At 47.6% G+C, this 18436-nt stretch overlaps 8 protein-coding genes across 8 annotated transcripts; 4 read left to right on the forward strand and 4 right to left on the reverse strand.

Moving 5' to 3' along the window:
• Window positions 1–102: 102 nt before the first annotated feature.
• Window positions 103–3385, reverse strand: EI90DRAFT_3281879 (Rec8 like protein-domain-containing protein). Its single transcript, XM_039066857.1, has 7 exons — window positions 2936–3385; window positions 2699–2838; window positions 2512–2627; window positions 1887–2425; window positions 1560–1816; window positions 717–1499; window positions 103–634 (listed from the first exon to the last, which is right to left on the reverse strand). The coding sequence occupies exons 1-7, from the start codon at window positions 3063–3065 to the stop codon at window positions 455–457; spliced, it is 2145 nt and encodes a 714-aa protein (XP_038912115.1). The 5' UTR covers window positions 3066–3385; the 3' UTR covers window positions 103–454.
• Window positions 3386–4504: 1119 nt separating this feature from the next.
• Window positions 4505–5679, reverse strand: EI90DRAFT_3291827 (Cyanovirin-N; the record flags this gene model as incomplete). Its single annotated transcript, XM_039067303.1, has 3 exons — window positions 5155–5679; window positions 4835–5004; window positions 4505–4703 (listed from the first exon to the last, which is right to left on the reverse strand). Exons 1-3 carry the CDS (start codon window positions 5296–5298, stop codon window positions 4505–4507), a joined length of 513 nt encoding a protein of 170 aa, XP_038912116.1. The 5' UTR covers window positions 5299–5679.
• EI90DRAFT_3073372 (uncharacterized protein) lies at window positions 5204–5844 on the reverse strand. The gene is made up of 2 exons (XM_039061436.1): window positions 5708–5844; window positions 5204–5641 (listed from the first exon to the last, which is right to left on the reverse strand). Exons 1-2 carry the CDS (start codon window positions 5817–5819, stop codon window positions 5400–5402), a joined length of 354 nt encoding a protein of 117 aa, XP_038912117.1. The 5' UTR covers window positions 5820–5844; the 3' UTR covers window positions 5204–5399.
• A 2422-nt stretch (window positions 5845–8266) lies between these two features.
• On the reverse strand, window positions 8267–10305 carry EI90DRAFT_2932820 (Aldo/keto reductase; the record flags this gene model as incomplete). The annotated part of the gene is made up of 10 exons (XM_039055084.1): window positions 8267–8389; window positions 8458–8505; window positions 8596–8829; window positions 8922–8979; window positions 9077–9110; window positions 9187–9330; window positions 9433–9541; window positions 9722–9779; window positions 9929–9976; window positions 10166–10305. 10 exons carry the CDS (start codon window positions 10303–10305, stop codon window positions 8267–8269), a joined length of 996 nt encoding a protein of 331 aa, XP_038912118.1.
• A 265-nt stretch (window positions 10306–10570) lies between these two features.
• On the forward strand, window positions 10571–12112 carry EI90DRAFT_3073390 (uncharacterized protein; the record flags this gene model as incomplete). The annotated part of the gene is given in 6 exon segments (XM_039061437.1): window positions 10571–10603; window positions 10617–10669; window positions 10746–11117; window positions 11145–11625; window positions 11877–11975; window positions 11990–12112. Coding segments are annotated over 2 exon segments (853 nt in total), but the record flags the coding sequence as incomplete, so codon positions are not given.
• Window positions 11987–13313, forward strand: EI90DRAFT_2179267 (uncharacterized protein). Its single transcript, XM_039052658.1, has 3 exons — window positions 11987–12154; window positions 12221–12303; window positions 12376–13313. Exons 1-3 carry the CDS (start codon window positions 12111–12113, stop codon window positions 13014–13016), a joined length of 768 nt encoding a protein of 255 aa, XP_038912120.1. The 5' UTR covers window positions 11987–12110; the 3' UTR covers window positions 13017–13313.
• A 1290-nt stretch (window positions 13314–14603) lies between these two features.
• On the forward strand, window positions 14604–15509 carry EI90DRAFT_2179428 (uncharacterized protein). Its single transcript, XM_039052659.1, has 3 exons — window positions 14604–15045; window positions 15096–15169; window positions 15244–15509. Exons 1-3 carry the CDS (start codon window positions 14733–14735, stop codon window positions 15460–15462), a joined length of 606 nt encoding a protein of 201 aa, XP_038912121.1. The 5' UTR covers window positions 14604–14732; the 3' UTR covers window positions 15463–15509.
• Window positions 15510–16212: 703 nt separating this feature from the next.
• Window positions 16213–17825, forward strand: EI90DRAFT_2179235 (uncharacterized protein). The gene is made up of 2 exons (XM_039052657.1): window positions 16213–16599; window positions 16657–17825. The coding sequence occupies exon 2, from the start codon at window positions 16659–16661 to the stop codon at window positions 17775–17777; it is 1119 nt and encodes a 372-aa protein (XP_038912122.1). The 5' UTR covers window positions 16213–16599; window positions 16657–16658; the 3' UTR covers window positions 17778–17825.
• The last annotated feature ends 611 nt before the right edge of the window (window positions 17826–18436 follow it).

The raw sequence follows: 18436 nt of genomic DNA on the forward strand, positions 1-18436 counted from the left end.
TGGGAGACAAGCCAGGGTTCTCCAATGGGTTTAACAGGTGTGAGCAGGCTGGCAATCGCCGACAATCAATACTGTCACGTCAATCCTTGACACTCCGTTGACGAGGAAGATGATGAGGGTGACATGATCTCCTCATCCATAGACACTACATTGATAGAGAACAAGTTAACTAACATACATTTTAAAAAAAGAACAATCAAAAATAAGGTTATGAATCTCTGGACCCAGGGTGGATGGCAAATCCAAGAAAAGTGTACGCATTTGTGCCAATCAAAAAATGTTCAGGTGTCGCATAAAAAGTTCTATATAGGGGGGGGAGCGGGTCCAGGTAAACCAAGGTAGCGAAAAAAAATTTTCACCAGGGAAGTGGAGGGAGGGAAGGTCATCCGTGTCATTCGTGTCGTCAAGAACTGTGTGGATAGATAAATATGGGCGTGTGAAGCAGGATTCAAATTTATGCGTCGAAAATAGCAGTTGCAGAAGTGGGGAGACGATTGGATAGTGACTCCCACAACTTCTCCTTGGCACGAATCTCGATATTGCCAAAAAGCTCTTCTTGAGAAACCTTGAGACAATCCCGAGTGGTGAGAACAAGAAGCTCGAAGAAGAACGCCGATGCAGCCCGACGCGACGCCTTTCATCACCGCCCAAGCAAAAAACAAAACAATCAAAACAATCATCAGTCAACAGGGAAGAACTGTGCCAACACGACATACCTTCTCGGCAACCTTATTGAAACTAACCCACTTTTCATCTCCTTCACCCTCCTCAGCCTCCAAACCCTTCCGAATGACAGCAATAGCCTTCACCGTATTCTTACTATACCCTTTACTCTGAACTTGTTCCGTAGACCGTTCGATTTCCTCCTCCTGAGTCTGCGTCTGACTCTGAGACTCCCCTTCTTTACTCCTCATATCGAATATCCCAATCGAACACGACTGGGCATCATAAGAATCTAATCCAAATTCCTCATCCCCTCTTAGCCCAGGCGAACTCCGCGTGTCATCGATGAGTGACATTTCGCGTTGGGTCCTTGGAACAGGCGTCTTCCGACCCTCAGGCTCTCCGTCGATATCCATCCCCATCGGATCGATCCCTCCACCTAGATCAAGGCTAATTCCACCCTCCTCAGCACCAACATAGTCACCAAGTCCAGCCATATCAACATCCATATCGTTCTTCCCACCGGTGACGTCCCCGCCAAAAGCACTGAATCGTGCCTCGCTCTCAGCTCTCCGCGCGACTCCAGGCGATTCCTCTTCCGGAACAGCAATGCGGGCTCTCTTTGGCGAACGGGGATCCGTATCATCCGTACGTGGTCGACGATGGTCGTGTACGGGGAACATGAACAAATGTCTCAATTCCGGTGCCACGCCTGGAGGCCCAGCATAGAAAAAGGTCCCCTCTGAAGTGGTGGTAGTCGGCATGAAGTATGCAAGCGGATCAGCCCGAATTTCCAAAAGACGCATCACTGTCGTAGACCGCGGAAGGAATCGTTGCTAAATTCGACATGAGGTCAGAAGACTTCTGATTCGAAGATCGCGGAAAGTTGGACTTACCTCGGTGGTAATTGCACTGACATCCGGATCCTTGAAATCACCCAATCCTCTACGCCCACGAGCACCAGGACCTTGCTTCAACTCGGTGACCTCATCGATTATCTGCAACTTTTTGGTCCTTTTCTTCCTCTCTGGGGCATTTTCGCGTTGTTCCGCTATTCGTGCGATCCGTGCCGCGGTCTTGGGAGTAGGAGTGGATATAGAGTCCTGATTAAGATTGGGTGGAGTTAAGGGCGGAGGGGTCGTCAACGGGGAGCCTTTATGGATTGTGGAATGGGTTAATAACAAATTAGCGTTGGTTAGCAATAAAGGGAAATTTGAACATACTGGCACGAGAATTAGCTTGACCAGGGGTTTTCTCCCGTTCGGGGTCAGCTAACGGTACATCTTCACCGAAACTAATCCCAAGGTCTTCTCCGCCAAGGTTGAAATCGCTCGGGAATCCAAATCCATCATCATGACCTCCGCCGAAATCAAGATGACTAGGCTCACGGCCTTTACTCAAGACGGACACATCACGTTCGAAATCACCAGGTCGTCCTTCAAGGCGAGTATCCAACGAGATACGAGGCGAACCAGGTCCAGCATCATGACGACCCAGTTCAACACTCATCGTTTCATCCGCGGCTGCTGCTGCTGCTGCTGCTGCTGCTGTACCTTCTCCTGCAGCGTCAGGACCAACCGCCACACCAGGTTCATCATCACCAAATGAGATCCCAGCATCGAATCCACCCCAATCTTGTGATCCAATTCCATCACCTTCAAAACCCCACCCATCATCCATAAACCCAAAGTTCATTTCAGCTGTAGAGAGTGTGATATCATTATCACGAGCGATATGTGACTGGCCAAGATTACTCAAGTCCCTATATGTTACAAAGAAGAGGTAAAATATCATAAGCAAGTTGAGATGTGAAAGGTTTGAAAAAAAAAAAGAACGGTAAATGTGCACCAATTAGCATCGGGAAGCATGAGATCGATATTGAATAGATCTGCCGAGATGGTGATCGCATTCCTCGGTACCGTCAGTTGATCCTCCGTCATATCAACCACACCAGGTCGAAAAGCCTAACACACAAACAAAAAAAAAACACCTCACATAAGAGAAACAAAAAACCAAAACGATCGTTATGACGCACCAACTTGATTTTAGCAATTGCTTCGTTGCAATCATCCAGTAGATACTTGGCTTTTCGACTATAGATCCTGACGACACCCAAGAGTAACTGACCACTCAGTCGGAGTGCCATTGGTTGACCTTCCTGATCCACGATAGCATCTAACACAAAAACGCGTCAAAAAAAGAAAAGTTAGTACACGCGGTTACGGGGCAAACCATATAACAATAAACCCAGAGAGAGAGAGAGGGAACATACCGACGGATTGTTCAATGTCTGTTTGAAGCGTTAAAGTCTTTGAGAGCTTACGCTCATAGTGAGCAGCAAGCCATACGCGTGCAAGAGGACCACGACGACTAAGAATCGCCTCGCTATAGAACAACGACATAGTCGTTTAACTATAGTGTGCCTAATATGTGTGTGTATGTGTGTGCGCGCGCGCGCGCGTTCGCTCGCGTGTATTGTTGGATGGGATGGTGGCGGTGGCGGTGGCGGGTGGGGGTATCCTCGTATTGTTTGATACGACCACGATATTTTGTCAAGGAAAGGAGGAAGGCAGGAGAATATATATATATATATCCGCTTGTAAGGTAGAACCGCCAAAAAAAAAGAACACAAAAAAAGAGAGGGCGCTTGGTCGTTGAGTTGTTCGTTCACAAGCACTGAGTGTTGTTGAAACGCCCCGGGGCAACGGATGTGTTGGAACAATCCGGAGAACAGCTAACACCGAGTTATCTCCGTTATGCCCGCCTCAATGACGTAATGAGGGGAGGTTTGGGATCTCTTTTACACCTGCAAAGGGACCTTTTTTTTTCTCTTTCTTCTCGAGCCCAAGCCGCGCCCAACAACTCATGATACAAGGGAAGAAGGCTGGTCAGAAACACCATTCATTGCCCTCTCGTCTACGGCCAGCCATGCCCCTTGATAGATGGAAAACAAAAAAACAAAGCTATTTTACATAACTTATCACTTCCTATGACGAAGAAGGGAAGAGGGGGGGTTGCGGTCCCAAATGGCACGGCTGAGCCAAAACGTCCCTAGGGTCGAATGCTTAGCCAGATCTAGGGTTTCTCCCAATCGACACGCCTTCTATGATCTACAGCTGAAATCCCTACCAAGCTATCACGGATCTGGAAGACTGGACCCAGACTAATGCCCCCTTCTGTCATCTTCACCTCATTCCGTCCCTCCTGTCGAACCCTTCTGAAATAACGAGCCTTGGCCGACTAAACTACTGGGGGGGCTAATGGGTGTTAACTGGATGAGGTTGCCTGCCTCGTCATCGTCACGGTGACGGTATCGACCTAATGGAACGATTGAAATGTCCCCCTTCCCCTTACCTCACGCGAGCAAGCATGCTCCGTGCGTGTGTGGCGTTCAAGGATTCCCCTCCCCTATACGTTTCCCATGATCAGGACATCGCTTTCGTTTGGGGATTCACCACGATGAGTATTTCCATTTTCTTATTCACTCTTTTGGATGCATGGGGGGCCCTTTTTCACTTATGATTTCCTTTTTTCCTTTTCGTTCCTTCCGTCCGTCCCCCCACCTTCATCATTCCTTTCTCTTCTCTATTGCCCTTTCCTTTTTTTTTTTTTTTTTTCAATTATGATTGACGACAAACATTGTTATTTCGGTATATCCAAAGCGCTCACAATCACACGATCACAGGAATGGAAAAAAAAAAAAACAGACACAGGGGAGAACGCAAAAGGTTCCTACAGGCATACTCGAGAAAACAAAGAAAAAAGAAGAAAACCCAGACAAGGATATCGTGGAATATAAGGTCCCCCTCCAACACGAGCCCCCCTCCCTTTCTGCCATCCCTCAAGGTTGTTGTTGATGGTGGTGGGGATGATATTGACCCCTTTCCATCGCATGACCATTGAGCGTCTTCGTAATAAGGAACGTAGGCTTGCGGAACGATTGCCTGTTCCATTTGGGAGATTGTTCTTCTACCCAACTAACGAAAAATGTCCGGTTACCCCAACATCCGATCCAAGGAAAATACGCAAACACGCGAAGACTGAAAGGTGGGAAAGAGAAGAAAAAAGTTACAGATAGATTACAACTCAACGTTCACCGTCTGATTTTGGAAAAGGAGGGGGAAAAGAAAATAGCTTTAAAAAAAAAAGTGGGTTAACGTCAACCACATACCTCCAATCAACCTCAACTTCTAAAATTCCACCAACGCCCGTAATGAAGGCGTTTAGGTCAATGGAAGAGTAAAGGTAAGCGCCATTACGATCGCGACACATGGCGCAAAGTAAACCGCTGGACCGAAGGTTTATCTCTTTGCTCGTTCCAGAAAAACCAACATCCATCCACTATAAAAGTTGTAAAAACAAAGAAGGTCGGAATTATACAAAAAAAAAATAATTATCATCAGAAATTGGGTCCGGTTTGTCGGAAGGGATTAGGGGATGGTGGAGGGAGGAAGGGGGAAGGGGGGAGGAGGAAGTGGATTGCCTGCCTACGATAAGAGTTCCATTATCATTCCCGATGAGTCTATCGAGATCAAGTGAAGACCTTTGGACCGTCCCGTCCTTGGCGACGTACTCGGACCAGAGAATGGCAGGGCTTGCCAAACCGTACTTGTCAGATTCGGCGAATAGAGTCATTTGGGCGTTTCGTTCAATTACTCTCCTTTTTCCTCGTCGGAGAACGAGAGAGAGATGTATCGGGGGGGGTATCCTATCCCTTCTTCCGCCTACAAGACGCCTCAAAATGAAACGGTGCGTTTGCGCTGTTGTTTGCGCTGGGGGACGGCGGGTTGTTGCGAGTTAGTGTGTGGTGAAAGACAAAGTGTGAGAAGGGCGAAGGATATATGAAGGTTCTGCAGGGATGATTTGTTGTCTCGTCCCCCCAACGTGTGCTTGTGCACAAGGTGGCTGGAAAAGTATAGGTAGTGCAATACTTGATTGATTGAAGTGGTTTCGGTTCTGCAAAGAAACCTACATGGTGGTATGTGTGTTTTTTTTTTTATTTATTAAAAAAAAAAAAAGAGAGGGAAATTGTTTCTGCTTTCAGTTTGTTGACCGTTGGTAGAAACAGGGGAAACGAGAAGAAGAAAGCTGAAGCGCCATCGGGTGGAGGAGGTCAGTTGAGGGAAGGGGGGGAAGCGGGGATCGACGGAATCCATAGATGGACGAATGGGTGGTTTGGGGATGGTGAAAGGAAACCGGTGAATTCGCAGAAACTGGACTCAGGCGCTCTTGTGTGGTTTTGTCGAGGGGGGGGGAGGAAATAGGCTCACGTGCTCACAGTCTACGCTTTATTCCGAAAAAGGGGGGGGGTTGTTGATTTTGTTTGTCTTTTTGGCGGGAGGGGGGGGTCTCTTGCAAAACGGTTGAGTCGCAAAGCGCAAAGGAGTTGGAAATCGAAAGCGATCTTCAGCCGGGTATTGTTGGAAAAAAGAATATTATTGCAACGGGTAATTTTTTTCCGTTTGTAAAAAAAAAAAAGTGTGTGTGTGTGTGTGTATGTGTATTTAATAAGACACTAGTGACTAACCCCCTCATCGAACACTAAAACGACAAGACGCATATGACCAAGCTGTTTCTCAACTCTTGTGTGTGTGTGTTTCTCTTCTGTTAAATTGGATCGTAGGCCCACGCGGTTCACAAATCGGATTATTTATATGTTACAACTTGTCCAACGATTCCGAGCGTGACTACCGATGCATACGTCGAGATCGACGATTTCCCCCTTAGGGATCTTGCCGTTTGGATAAATCGAGAATATATTATGAAAAATGAACGGGGAAATTCGTGTGTGCTTTTTTATAATTTGCGGCAACGATAAATTGCCCTTATGTAGCAGCGCAAAGAGGCGCCCGGTTTACGAACGTCAGTTTGGTTCCGCACGTGTTCATTCAGTGATGTTTGCACTTGCACCCCCCCCCCCATTGCCGTTCAGCGTTTTGGCCGGTTTTGAACAAGGAATGACGTCGTTTTTTTTGTTTGACGGTTAAGGGAAAGGAGCTTGAGACGGTAAGCGGTTCGAAATGTATGGCAGAAGGGGGGATATTTTGCTCAATCCCCTTTTTTGTTCTACCTATTCGTCACTATACATAACGCAATTATGCAGTTGATGCATATATGTAATGCACAAGTGCGTCACAGAAGGAAACACGGGGGGGTTCGTAAGGGGCTAATCACTGGCAAAACACGTCCCTCTTCTTATGACTTTCTCATTTTAGGTCAATACCATTCTAAATAACCACACCCCAACGTTTTTTCACCAAACAGAAAAAAACCAATTCAATGTCATTGGCATCTAGAGCTAACATCACTCATCTCTCTATGATCGATTGGTTACGAGGAAACAGGGAAATTTTTCAAAGTAAACAAGAAGAGCACAACATTCTCATCATCACCAATGTCTTTATCCTCAATCGCCAACAAACGACCAACTCGTCTGTTCTCAGGGTACCTCGATGGCCCGCTCAAAGAACAAAATGATATCCGCTATTTTATCCTAATCGTTGAGGCTGAGACGTTTCGCCTTCCCGATCCAACTAATAAGTCCCACTTCGGGACTTTCAGGATAATCCCTAGGCATGCTAGCAACATGACGTCATACACATCGCATCGTAATGGTTCATGCCACTATAGCGAAATCCTTTTTGTTTTTCTGTTTGGGTCGAACAAGTACTGCATCGAGCCCGGTTGGTTACATTATCATATGAATTCAATCGTAAAAAGTATATATTCGAGGGGGGAGCCGCCCATACATAATTAAATCTCTGGGAAGGGGGTCCCGAATAAATTTATTCTTACCTAAGCCCCTACAGTAACTTGCCCAGGCCTTACCCTATGTAAAACTTCTTTTCTTCCTCCAATTACAACAACGCCGGTTCCTTCCCACAATCGCCTCACAAGCCCCTTTGAGGCACAGGTCCCCTTTTTAGGGAGCAGGCTACTTACGTAATTCACCCATTCGCTCCGCTTATCGTAAACATGAGAGCGATCGGGGTTTTTAATTTTGTTGCAAGTGATCATGATCTGCGCGCGAGAGTGACCCTCCATCGCAATAACACGAAACTAGCCAGCCACCCGTAATCGTCCATGCGGGCAGGTGTACCACTGCCTGTCGATGAGAACTACATTGCGAATAACTGCCTTCTGTTACAAAAACATCAAGATAATAAATCAAAGAACTAGGATTTCATGATCGATTTATCGGACTTCTGTGCATTCTCACACAAGCAACATGAAAACCGGGTATGAAAAGAGGTTTGTTTGGCGAGTTCATGTCAACGAGGCGCTCGGAGTTGAGCGGAACTCTGCAAGGGCTACTGTAATAACTGGATCAACGGAGAGTCCCGGGAGGCTTGGTTGGCAGATCCGAGAACGGGTTGTCGGGAGTTGAACCGGAATCGGACAGCTAGCTAGCTTGACAATGAATGAACAGAAAGCAGGCCCCAACCACTAGGGTTGTGTCCATAGGTTTGATGATATAATACATAAGCCATCGGCAAATACGTGTTACAAATCACAACATTTGCATGACGGAGATCAGGCTCAAATCGCTCCTTCGCTATTATATCTTGCGATCCTCACCTCTTGATCTCAAACAACTATATCATCACGAAAACAGCTTTGAAATCTCCTCGTACACTTCCTCCGTCAACTTTGGGATCAGCTTGATAGCTCCCAAATTCTCCACCAGCTGCTCAGGTTTTGATGCCCCTACGATAAGTGTTGCGACCTATATATCAAAAGTCATAGAACCATTCCTTATAGAGGGAAGGAGAGGAGAACGAAAGAAAGACTTACGTTCTTAGTCTTGGCAGCCCACGCTAACGCAACTTGGGCAGTAGTAACCTGTCCATCACCCCGGGAATTGCCCACACAGTAAGTAATCAGACCCCCCAGTGAACGTAAATAATCCTCTTAAAAAAAGCATCAACGTACCTCTTCTCCAAACTCCCTCCTCCCAATCTCCAACAACTTCTTCACCTTTTCAATCGTCGCCTTCCCCGACTCACCTTTCAAGGATTCCACCTGCTTCTGAACAAAATCGAGCGAAGAGTGCTTTGCAAGTCGGCTATCAGGTGGGATTTGCCCATGGTTGTATTTCCCCGTTAGCAACGATCCAGCTAGGGGTGACCAGACGGTCGTTCCGTAGTTGTACTTCTCGAATACGGGCTGTTTGCTCATGTGGGAAAAAAAAAAGAAAGAAAAAAAATTGAGAGATGAGATGGGGTAGACTCCACCGACAAACGTGATTTGGCACGTACGAGGAGATCTTTCTCGACGTGTTCTCGAGCCAAGGCGCTGTAACGTACTTGGTCCGCACTACAACCACAAATCAACGGAAGGTGGAGTGGAGTGGGGATTAGAGGTGGAAAAAATTAACCGCCCGGGAAAGTTTAAGGTGGAACAATGAACGCACATAGGAGCATGCAGGTTATACTTCTCCGCAATCTCTACGGGACCGGCAACGATCATTAATACTCAGCATCCCTCATCCTCGTTATTTCAGAGTGGAATTTCTTTACTCACGATGAGCTTCCTCGATCTGTTCCACACTCCACATGCTCGTAGCCCAATAAAACGCTTTGCCTTGTTCGATCAGCCAGCTAAACGCTCGGACGATTTCTAACATTGGTACGTTCGGATCCGCACGATGCGCGAACACAATATCCACTGAAACGATAATGGAAGAACAGAAAGTGAATTTTAAAAAAAAAATCACCCCGATCCGTCCGTAAGCGTCTTTTGCTCGAGCTGTGAAATAATAGACATTACCATAGTCCGTTTGAAGGCGTTCAAGGGAATCGCAAAGTCCTTCGATGATATGTTTCCTCGATAAACCACGATCGTTTGGTCCATTCCGTCCAGCATTCCCAAAGAAGATCTGACACGAAAAAGTGAAACAAACAAAAAAAAAAAAAGAAAAGGATTCGGAAACAGCGCCCAATCCATTGACACACACACACACACACACAAGAGGTCATTTCAGTTTTCCATATAGGAAGGAGGGATCATCAGTTGGATCGAGTTTTTTTTGCGGGGGTTGAAAATTGTGCTTACTTACTTTGGTACTAAGAACGAGATCGGAACGACGGATGCCAAGTTCTTTGAACACTCGGCCCCTGTTCCAGAACCATATTTGAATTGCAAATGTATGGGATCAATTCAAAAGATTTAAAAAAAAAGAAAATGCGACCCCAGGAAATCAAGGGCGGGCCCATCGATCCATGGGAGTAGGCGGGATGGATGAGGAAGGGAGTTTGGAACGTACATCTCTGTTTCGCTCTTGCCTGCGGAATACACCTCGGCGGTATCGAAACTAATACATAGAAGATCGGCCAAAGAGTGCTTCGATTAGAATCCCGAGATGTTGCATGGAAGTAGGTTAACGAGAAAGCGCGGGGGGGGGGGAAGGAACTTCGCGGATGTACAATAGGCGTGTACGTGGTGGGGGGGGGGGGGGAGCGCGGTGTTCATGTTTAATGTTTATGTAAAGGGAGGAACATACTAATTGATGCCCGCCTCAAATGCTATCTTGATGATCTCCTTAACTGGATCTCCCTGTACGGTTCCTCCAAATGTGAGCCATCCGCCCAGACCGATAACAGAGACTTGAAGACCAGAATTTCCCAGACGGCGGAATATCATGTCCTGAAAGTGTGGGGGGGAAGTTACTTAGCGTAAGGGGGGGGGTTTGTATTCGCAACTGAGCAATGTTATGACAGCGAACCTTGGGATCGTACTGAAGCGCGTCTGTCATGATGATTCCAAAGTGCGTTTAGAGCTGCTTGAGAAGGATGAGACGTTCGCAGAAGGACTGAGGGAGTAACAACGTCGGTGACTCGGCTGAGTTGATGATTATTACAGCTTTTGATGAATTGCTCTATTGAATTGTGCGACACCTTGATCATACTCAGGTTTTCGCAGGATGTAAGTTCTCTTGCTCCTCAACGACTTGGATACGAACCCGGTTTCAGACTGAGAAGTCAACTTCCCAAGACGGTTTGGAACGGTAAGTGCCTCCTGGTTCAGGCAGGATCCCAGCCCCTCCACTCCTAGTTTGCGATCGCTGAATCGTCAGATTAGAGATGACTCTGCTCTCCAAAGCGCAAACCTGCCCGCTCGATGTGCAACGTATCATCATGTCTTGTCTTGCACCCAGGAATGCGGCGCGCATGGCATTGACCTGCAGGGACTGGTTGTACGCATCCCGAGAGCGACTCTATCGAACCTTAGAATTGCATTGCCCGCTGAAACGTATGGATCGCACACTCAATCGATCTGCAGAAATACGGGACTTCGTAAAGTTCCTCAGCATTTCTTGTTGCGAACGTTGCCCTCTTCCTGATTGGATGACTTTGTTACCAGCGGGTAATGTGCGACAGGTCAGATTGTATGTCCCAAACTGGCTGAATCGTTGCCCGTCGACCGCGTTACCATCCTTGCCTTTGATGAATCAAGTCCACACACTCTCTTTAAAATACAAGTTGAGGACATGGGAATTGGAAGAACTTGTGGCTTTGCCTAACTTACGGCGCTTGTGGCTAGAACAATGTGACGTCCCCGACGACTTTCCAGAGCTGCAGCTGCGTCCTTCTTCATTGTCAGACTGTCGTCTGACATTAAGTGATGATTCGGTTTTTCACTCTGGGCATATCAACTTCCTTCGCTCGTTTGCGGCCAATATCAACGTTACCGGGCTCCTGATTTATATCCCCCCTGGGAGCAAGGAAATGCTGGACGACTTGGCGACCGTTCTCAAATCCTCGTTCACAACTCTCCATTATCTTGCGATCGCATCTCCTGCCTACCATGGACCCCCCGTAATGGACGATGTCCTCCCGCACCTCCCTCGTCTGACTTATTTGATGTGTGGTGGTGGGATATACAGGGAAGGAGTGCTCCCTGACAATCTCTCCGAATTGCATCTTTACACGGACGATTGCCAAGTTATTCAGGATGTCTTATGTCAGTTGGAAGCGAAGAAAAGGCGCATGGAACGCAGCTCACCTTCCTCTTCTGGGTTATCACTCCGAAAATTTTATATATCATGCTTAGATTACAGCTGGGTGTTAGGGTTGCGTAAAAGAAGTGCAGAGCTTGGCGTGGAGCTTATCTGTTGTTATAGTTATTTCCCCCAGGACAATATGCTGTCAATCCAGCGAGATCTTGAGCTTGAGGACAATTGGTTTCCGTATTGTTGACGGCCAACAATACTGGTGGGCGAAGCGGAGTTTTCGTGGAGTGGCTCACTACGCTATTCCCCCGAAGAATCCCTTGATGCTGGGGTCAGGGGGTAAGAGGTAGGCGATACGTATCGCACTTGGAAATATTGGCTGTGTTTTGTAAGCCTTTCTGACTCACGGTAATGTGGACTGATTGTAAACTCCAATGTTCTTGATGTTGATTCAACTGTAACATGCACGCTGTATTTCTTGTACTATGCCACACAGATGAGACGTTCGCAGAAGGACTGGGGCGGTGCCTCAGCGACTGAGTACGTTAATGATTATTACAACTTTCGATGAATTGCTCTATTGAATTGTGCAACACCCCTTTTCAGGTTTTCGCAGGATGTAAGTTCTCCTGCTCATGCGAACCTGGGCTTTAGGCTGAGAAGTCGACTTCTCATGATGGTTTGGAACGGTAAGCGCCTCCTGGTTTAGGCAGGATCCCAGCCTCCACTCCTAGTTTGCGATCGCTGAATCGTCAGATTAGAAATGACTCTGCTCTCCAAAGCGCAAACCTGCCCGCTCGATGTGCAACGTATCATCATGTCTTGTCTTACACCCAGGGATGCAGCATGCATGGCATTGACCTGCAGGAACTGGTTGTACGCATCCCGAGAGCGACTCTATCGAGTAATATTGCGGGATGGATGTTATGGGACCCTGAAACGTTTGGATCGCACACTCAATGGATCTGCAGAAATACGGAACTTCGTAAAGTTCCTCAGCATTTTTGATTGCGAATATCATTGGGTTCTTCCTGATTGGATGACTTTGTTACCAGCGGGTAATGTGCGACAGGTCAAATTATTGCTCCAGAACTCGGATCTTTGCGTGCCCCCCGTGTCCCCCGTGTTGTCCTTGCCCTTGATGAATCAAGTCCACACACTCTTTTTGAAATTCGGGTTGTGGAAAGGGGGAGTAAGGGAATTTATGGCTTTGCCTAACTTACGGCGCTTGTGGCTGGAACCACGGCACGTCTCCCAAGGGCAGCAGCTGCTGCTGCTGCATCCTGTTTCATTACCAGACTGTCGTCTGACAATTAACGATCCCTGGGCATATCAACCTTCTTCGCTCGATTGCAGCCATTGTCAACGTTACCGGGCTCCTGGTTCATTTCCCCCCCTATGAGAACAAGGCAATGCTAGCCGACTTGGTGACCATCCTCAAATCCTCGTTCACAACTCTCCATTATCTTGCAATCGACTTTCACTCCTACTACGGACCCCCCATAATCGACGATGTCCTCCCGTACCTCCCTCGTCTGACTTATTTGATGTGCAGTGGTGGATTATACAGAGAAGGAGTGCTCCCTGACAATCTCTCCGAATTCCGTCTTTACACGGACGATTGTCAAGTTATTCAGGGCGTCTTATGTCAGTTAGAAGCGAAGAAAAGGCGCTTGGAACGCAGCTCACCTTCCTCTCCTGGGTTATCACTTCGTAAATTTCGTATTTCATACTTCGGACGACTCGATCACACGTGGATGTCAGGGTTGCGCAAAAGAAGTGCAGAGCTTGGCGTGGAGCTTAGCCATAGTCATGGTTATATTCCCCAGGCCATTATTTGGTCAATCCAGCGAGATCTTGAGCTTGAGGGCAATTGGTTTCCGCATGTTGACGGTTAGTGGGCCAAGCGGAGTTTTCGTGGAGTGGCTCACTACGCTATTCTCCTGAAGAATCCCTCGATGCCGGGGTCAGGGGGCAAGAGGTGGGCGCTAGTATGCTATACGTATCGCACTTGGGAATGTTTTGTAAGCCTTTCTGACTCACGGTAATGTGAACTGATTGTAAATTCCGATGTTCTTGATGTTGATTCAAACTGTAACATGCACGCTGTATTTCTTGTGCTATGTAACACAGATATTTTTTTCTCCTTTTTCCCGCTACTTCGTAGCGGTCCTGCAAAATTTTCGACCCTGATTGAATGCGTTTGATGATAAGGTCCTCTATCATTGCCAATTCTGCATAACCCACCTCCAATCACCAAGCAATATTTTTCAATTGTCCCTGAGTACTCCCATTCTCTCCTCTTTGTACTATCGTTACCCTTCGCTAGTTCCACAATGCTTTCCGGTCCACCGCCCTTGTTTACACTTGTGTTCGTCTCCATCACACGAGGTTCAAGGAGGTCCGCGCACCGATAACCAAAGCGTGTGAGAAAATCAGTCTCGTGGAAGCGTTCGAAAGTACGTCCCAATCTTGTGCCAATTCTCCCACGTCACTGAGTGCATACTGGATAGCGTAGTTCTACTACCGAAGCTGCCGTCCATCCTTACTGTTGCATCCACACTGGGATCCGGATGGCCATTTTCGACGAGCTATTCCATCTCTCATCGCTCACAGCGAATTCGAATTTCTCGTGGACGTCGGAACATTTGATACACGGCCACAACATTTTGCGCGAAGAATTGTCAAAGAAGGCCATTTGTAAGCATTTGTCCTAAGTGTTTACTCGACGGATCAATGAGCCACATGCTGAAACGTCAACACTTAAATACTGGCCGGGGAAATCATAGGCCAATCGCACACTTCGCGTACGCTGTGGACCCAGCTTCTCAATCGGAAACAAGCGATCGGCAGAAGATGAAGTCCCGTAGCGAAGAAAGGCCCAGTCTTTTCTACGGCGAATGAGGACCAGACGGACTGCACGAGTCTTAGTGAGGATTGCAAAGGGAAAGGTAAAATGCAAGATGTGACAGTGTTATGGCGAGTCCGCTGGCTTCTATATGTTGCCCTTAAGTTCTAACGGCGTTCTTGGACCTGGACCGGCCTCGACGGTCTCTGTGAGTGATGGAGACCGTCACCACAGCGTCGTTTCTTTCATCTAAAAGATTTCTCCATTTCCATGTTTGCATGGCCTCTTCTGTTTTCTGCTGGTTTGCGTAAAAGAAGGCCTCGCCTTCATTGCCTGGAAAATGTCTGGCTATCCCCGTTGATGTCTGAGACACTCATGTCATTCCATACTGTAGTAAATACTTGTCATGTGCGAGTGGTGCGAGACAGGCAGAGAAACCTGAAGCCTTGTAAGCATCGTGTCTTAGCCTCGCTACCGGGCTGGTCTTGGTCCGAGTCTGCGGCAAGGAAGATAAAGATTTCCCCATCGGACTGCCAGTCTTGGTCCGAGAAGATGGACGTCTCGCCATATCCGCTATTATGGGGTTGGTCTTGTTCTGTTAGAGCTACTTCCTCCTCAGCTGCCATCCCACAGTTTTAGGGAATTGCCGGGTCCTGCCGCCTTTCGAATGCGTCCAAGTTTTCTACCGCCCATTCAACTACTATTGGGTTAGTGAGAGCCGGTGTTTTCGTGATGCCGAGTCATTTGACACTAACTACCAGGTTACACCACAACAACTCAGTCAACACTCTTGAACGTACGGAGTTGCATTGAAGCGCTCCAGTTGGTCGCCTCTCCTTTCTCGCTCTCTGCCACGCGCCAAGCGACATTCCGATTACGTTCACTTGCTCCATATCCACGGTGTATGCTTACATTATGCTCAAGCCTCACTCTCGCTGCGAGCGACCACTTATGCAAGTGGCCTCCCGATCTTCGTCTGTCAATCGTTCTGTGGCTTTAGAGCGCACTTTGGCAGCTTGACATGACCTTGCGTCAGAAGCTAATCTCGCCCAGCGACTTGGCTCTCAGCTCGCCTTCACATTAGTGACAACTTTCACATTGTGTGTGTGTGTGTGTGTAGTTCTGGATATTTATCCTGCAGACTACAGGCTGCTCGTGAGAGCGCCAAGGGCAGGGGTCTCAAAATAAATACATGAAAATAAAGTAGATATAAGGGATGCGTTCGATCTGGGGAGACTCGTCCTATGACTGAGTAGTTCCCTAACCATTTCCTCTGGGGAGTTTCCACTACTTTCACATTGTCTTGGGATCTATTTAAATACGAGGCTAAACATCGTGACGTCATTCTGATCACCGGTCACGCGTCCGTGGTGTATACCTACATCACGTTCAAGCCCAAGCAGCCCCCCCGGTCTTCGTCTGTCAATCGTTCCGTGCCGGCAGAAAATGTGATTGCAGGAAAGCAAGGGCGAAAGGCTATCTCCCGGACTTGCAGAGCCATCAGTCGGGCAGGTGTTAAAATTATTTGTAGCTAGACCGCGTTTCCTAGAAGTGATCCCAGACACTTAGAACATCCAGTGAGGTTGTAATCAATGAGTTCCGAATGTTCCGATTGAAGAGAAGGTAAACACATGTATACGGTGTAAAATTCAAAGTGCCGATGCTGATGGACGTCGCAGGGCGGGACACTGTTCTCTCTCTGCTCAAAATCGGGTATCAACACAGAGGACACAGCCAAAGGCTCGTAGTTATGTAACAGTTGGCACTTACGCAGCGTCAGTATGGGGCGTGGGTAACTCGCCCCTATAAACTATAAGTCACCGTGAGTATTGGCGACGAATGTCACACAAATAGATGAACCGATGTCGACAGCTCTCCATTAAGAGCACGGATTGGATTGACCCAGTCAGGTTTGCAACCCTGCGGACAGGCCGTCGAAGTCCGCCCTAGAGCCAGCGAATGAAGAGGCCCGAAAGGGTGGGAAAAAGCGAGGAGAGCGAGGCGACCAATCGGAGCGCTTCGATCGTAACTCACCCTATATGTAGAAACTTTCACAGGGGAAGTGCCGAAGACTCAGGTTTTTAGTGCTTGGATACGAACTTGGGTTTTAGGCTGTCGACCACGACGGTTCGGAATGGTAAGCGTCCTTCTCAATCTTTGCTCCTGGTTTGCGATCGCTGAATTGCCATACTAGAGATGGCTCTGCTCTCCAAAGCGCAAACCTGCCCGCTCGATGTGCAACATATTATCATGTCTTGTCTTACACCTAAGGACACAGCACACATGGCATCGACCTGCAGGAACTGGTTGTACGCGTCCCGAGAGCGACTCTATCGAACCTTAACATTGCATTGCCACTGTGTGACGCTGAAACTTCTGGGTCGCACACTCAATCGATCTGCAGAAATACGGAACTTCGTAAAGTTCCTCAGCATTTCTTATTGCGAACGTTGGACTCTTCCTGATTGGATGACTTTGTTACCAGCGGGTAATGTGCGACAGGTCAGATTGTATCACCCAACCTGGCCGAATCGTTGCGCGTCGACCGTATTATCCTTGCCCTTGATGAATCAAGTCCACACACTCTCTTTGAAATCCAGGTTGTGGGGATGGGAATTGAAAGAACTTACGGCTTTGCCTAACTTACGGCGCTTGTGGCTAGAACAATGTGACGTCCTCGAAGGCTGTGCAGAGCTGCAGCTGCCGCTGCTTCCTTTTTCATTGTCAGACTGTCGTCTGACATTAATCGACGTTCCGGTCCTTCATATCAACTTCCTTCGCTCGTTTGCAGCCAATATCAACGTTACCGGGCTCCTGATTCATATCCCCCATGAGAGCAAGGCACTGCTAGGCAGCTTGGCGACCGTCCTCAAATCCTCGTTCACAACTCTCCATTATCTTGCGATTGAATCCCCTGCCTACCATGGACCCCCCATAATGGACGATGTCCTCCCGCACCTCCCTCGTCTGACTTATTTGATGTGCGGTGGTGGGCTATACAGAGAAGGAGTGCTCCCTGACAATCTCTCGGAATTGCATCTTTACACGGACGATTTCGAAGTTATTCAGGGTGTCTTATGTCAGTTAGAAGCGAAGAAAAGGTGCATGGAACGCAGCTCACCTTCCTCTCCTGGGCTATCACTTCGTAAATTTCGTATTTTATGCTTTGGACGAGTCGATCACACAGGGTTGCGCAAAAAAAGTGCAGAGCTTGGCGTGGAGCTTATCTGTTGTTATAGTTATCTCCCCCGGGCCAATATTCGATCAATCCAGCGAGATCTTGAGCGTGAGGGCAATTGGTTTCCAGTATGTTGATAGTAGTGGACCAAGCGGAGTTTTCGTGGAGTGGCTCACTACGCTATTGTTCTGAAGAATCCCTCGATGCTGGAGTCAGGAAGTAGAGGTGGGGCGCTAGTATGCCGTACGCACCACGAACCTCCGGTGTTTTGTAAGCCTTTCTGACTCGCGGTGAGGTGGACTGATTGTAAATTCTTCTCCATGTTCTTGATGTTGTGCTGCATATATATATATATATATTTGCTGTCTTTTGCTTGCACAACTTTTCCCCAATATTTCGTATTTCATCATAAAAAGTAAATGGAAGTTTATATGGGCCGCTGCTCCGTGGAAGGAACGTCCTGAATGGGACCCAATCTCATGTTAGAGTCAGCGTTGAGGAGACATTAGGATCATTGCATGTGTCCTTCATTCATGAGGGATGTTGAATCTCAAAATGGCCTAGTATTTTTCCGCGTTAGCAAGATGGTCACAGATGGACAGATAGCAACGAACGAATTGATTATGAAGTTGGAGAAGGCATAGAGTGTTGGTGATACCAAACTCGAGACTGTTGTCTTTTCCCAACTTTCAACTAGGAAAAGCACTTGCACGCATGGGCAGCTGCCCACCAACGGTATGTTGGTCACCAAGTTGATGAGTAAGAGGATTGTTGGATTGCCAAGGGCGAGTGACAT

The sequence above is a fragment of the Cantharellus anzutake genome (assembly GCF_015039405.1).
Source record: "Cantharellus anzutake strain C23 chromosome Unknown EI90scaffold_54, whole genome shotgun sequence".
Lineage (NCBI taxonomy): Eukaryota > Fungi > Basidiomycota > Agaricomycetes > Cantharellales > Hydnaceae > Cantharellus > Cantharellus anzutake.

What these genes read in the sequence shown, in the direction of transcription:
- EI90DRAFT_3281879 (XM_039066857.1), bottom strand. Translation starts at nt 3,065, where the DNA reads ATGTCGTTGTTCTATAGCGAGGCGATTCTTAGTCGTCGTGGTCCTCTT. An exon ending in AGACATTGAACAATCCGTCG is followed by an intron (nt 2,839 to 2,935) that starts GTATGTTCCCTC and finishes TTTTTGTGTTAG; the next exon opens with ATGCTATCGTGGATCAGGAA. An exon ending in ATGCTTCCCGATGCTAATTG is followed by an intron (nt 2,426 to 2,511) that starts GTGCACATTTAC and finishes TGTAACATATAG; the next exon opens with GGACTTGAGTAATCTTGGCC.
- EI90DRAFT_3073372 (XM_039061436.1), bottom strand. Translation starts at nt 5,819, where the DNA reads ATGGATTCCGTCGATCCCCGCTTCCCCCCCTTCCCTCAACTGACCTCC. An exon ending in TTCTACCAACGGTCAACAAA is followed by an intron (nt 5,642 to 5,707) that starts CTGAAAGCAGAA and finishes AAACACACATAC; the next exon opens with CACCATGTAGGTTTCTTTGC.
- EI90DRAFT_2179267 (XM_039052658.1), top strand. Translation starts at nt 12,111, where the DNA reads ATGAGACGTTCGCAGAAGGACTGGGGCGGTGCCTCAGCGACTGA. An exon ending in GGCGGTGCCTCAGCGACTGA is followed by an intron (nt 12,155 to 12,220) that starts GTACGTTAATGA and finishes ACCCCTTTTCAG; the next exon opens with GTTTTCGCAGGATGTAAGTT. An exon ending in TCTCATGATGGTTTGGAACG is followed by an intron (nt 12,304 to 12,375) that starts GTAAGCGCCTCC and finishes TCGTCAGATTAG; the next exon opens with AAATGACTCTGCTCTCCAAA.
- EI90DRAFT_2179428 (XM_039052659.1), top strand. Translation starts at nt 14,733, where the DNA reads ATGTTTGCATGGCCTCTTCTGTTTTCTGCTGGTTTGCGTAAAAGAAGG. An exon ending in GCCATATCCGCTATTATGGG is followed by an intron (nt 15,046 to 15,095) that starts GTTGGTCTTGTT and finishes GCCATCCCACAG; the next exon opens with TTTTAGGGAATTGCCGGGTC. An exon ending in GCCCATTCAACTACTATTGG is followed by an intron (nt 15,170 to 15,243) that starts GTTAGTGAGAGC and finishes ACAACAACTCAG; the next exon opens with TCAACACTCTTGAACGTACG.
- EI90DRAFT_2179235 (XM_039052657.1), top strand. Translation starts at nt 16,659, where the DNA reads ATGGCTCTGCTCTCCAAAGCGCAAACCTGCCCGCTCGATGTGCAACAT.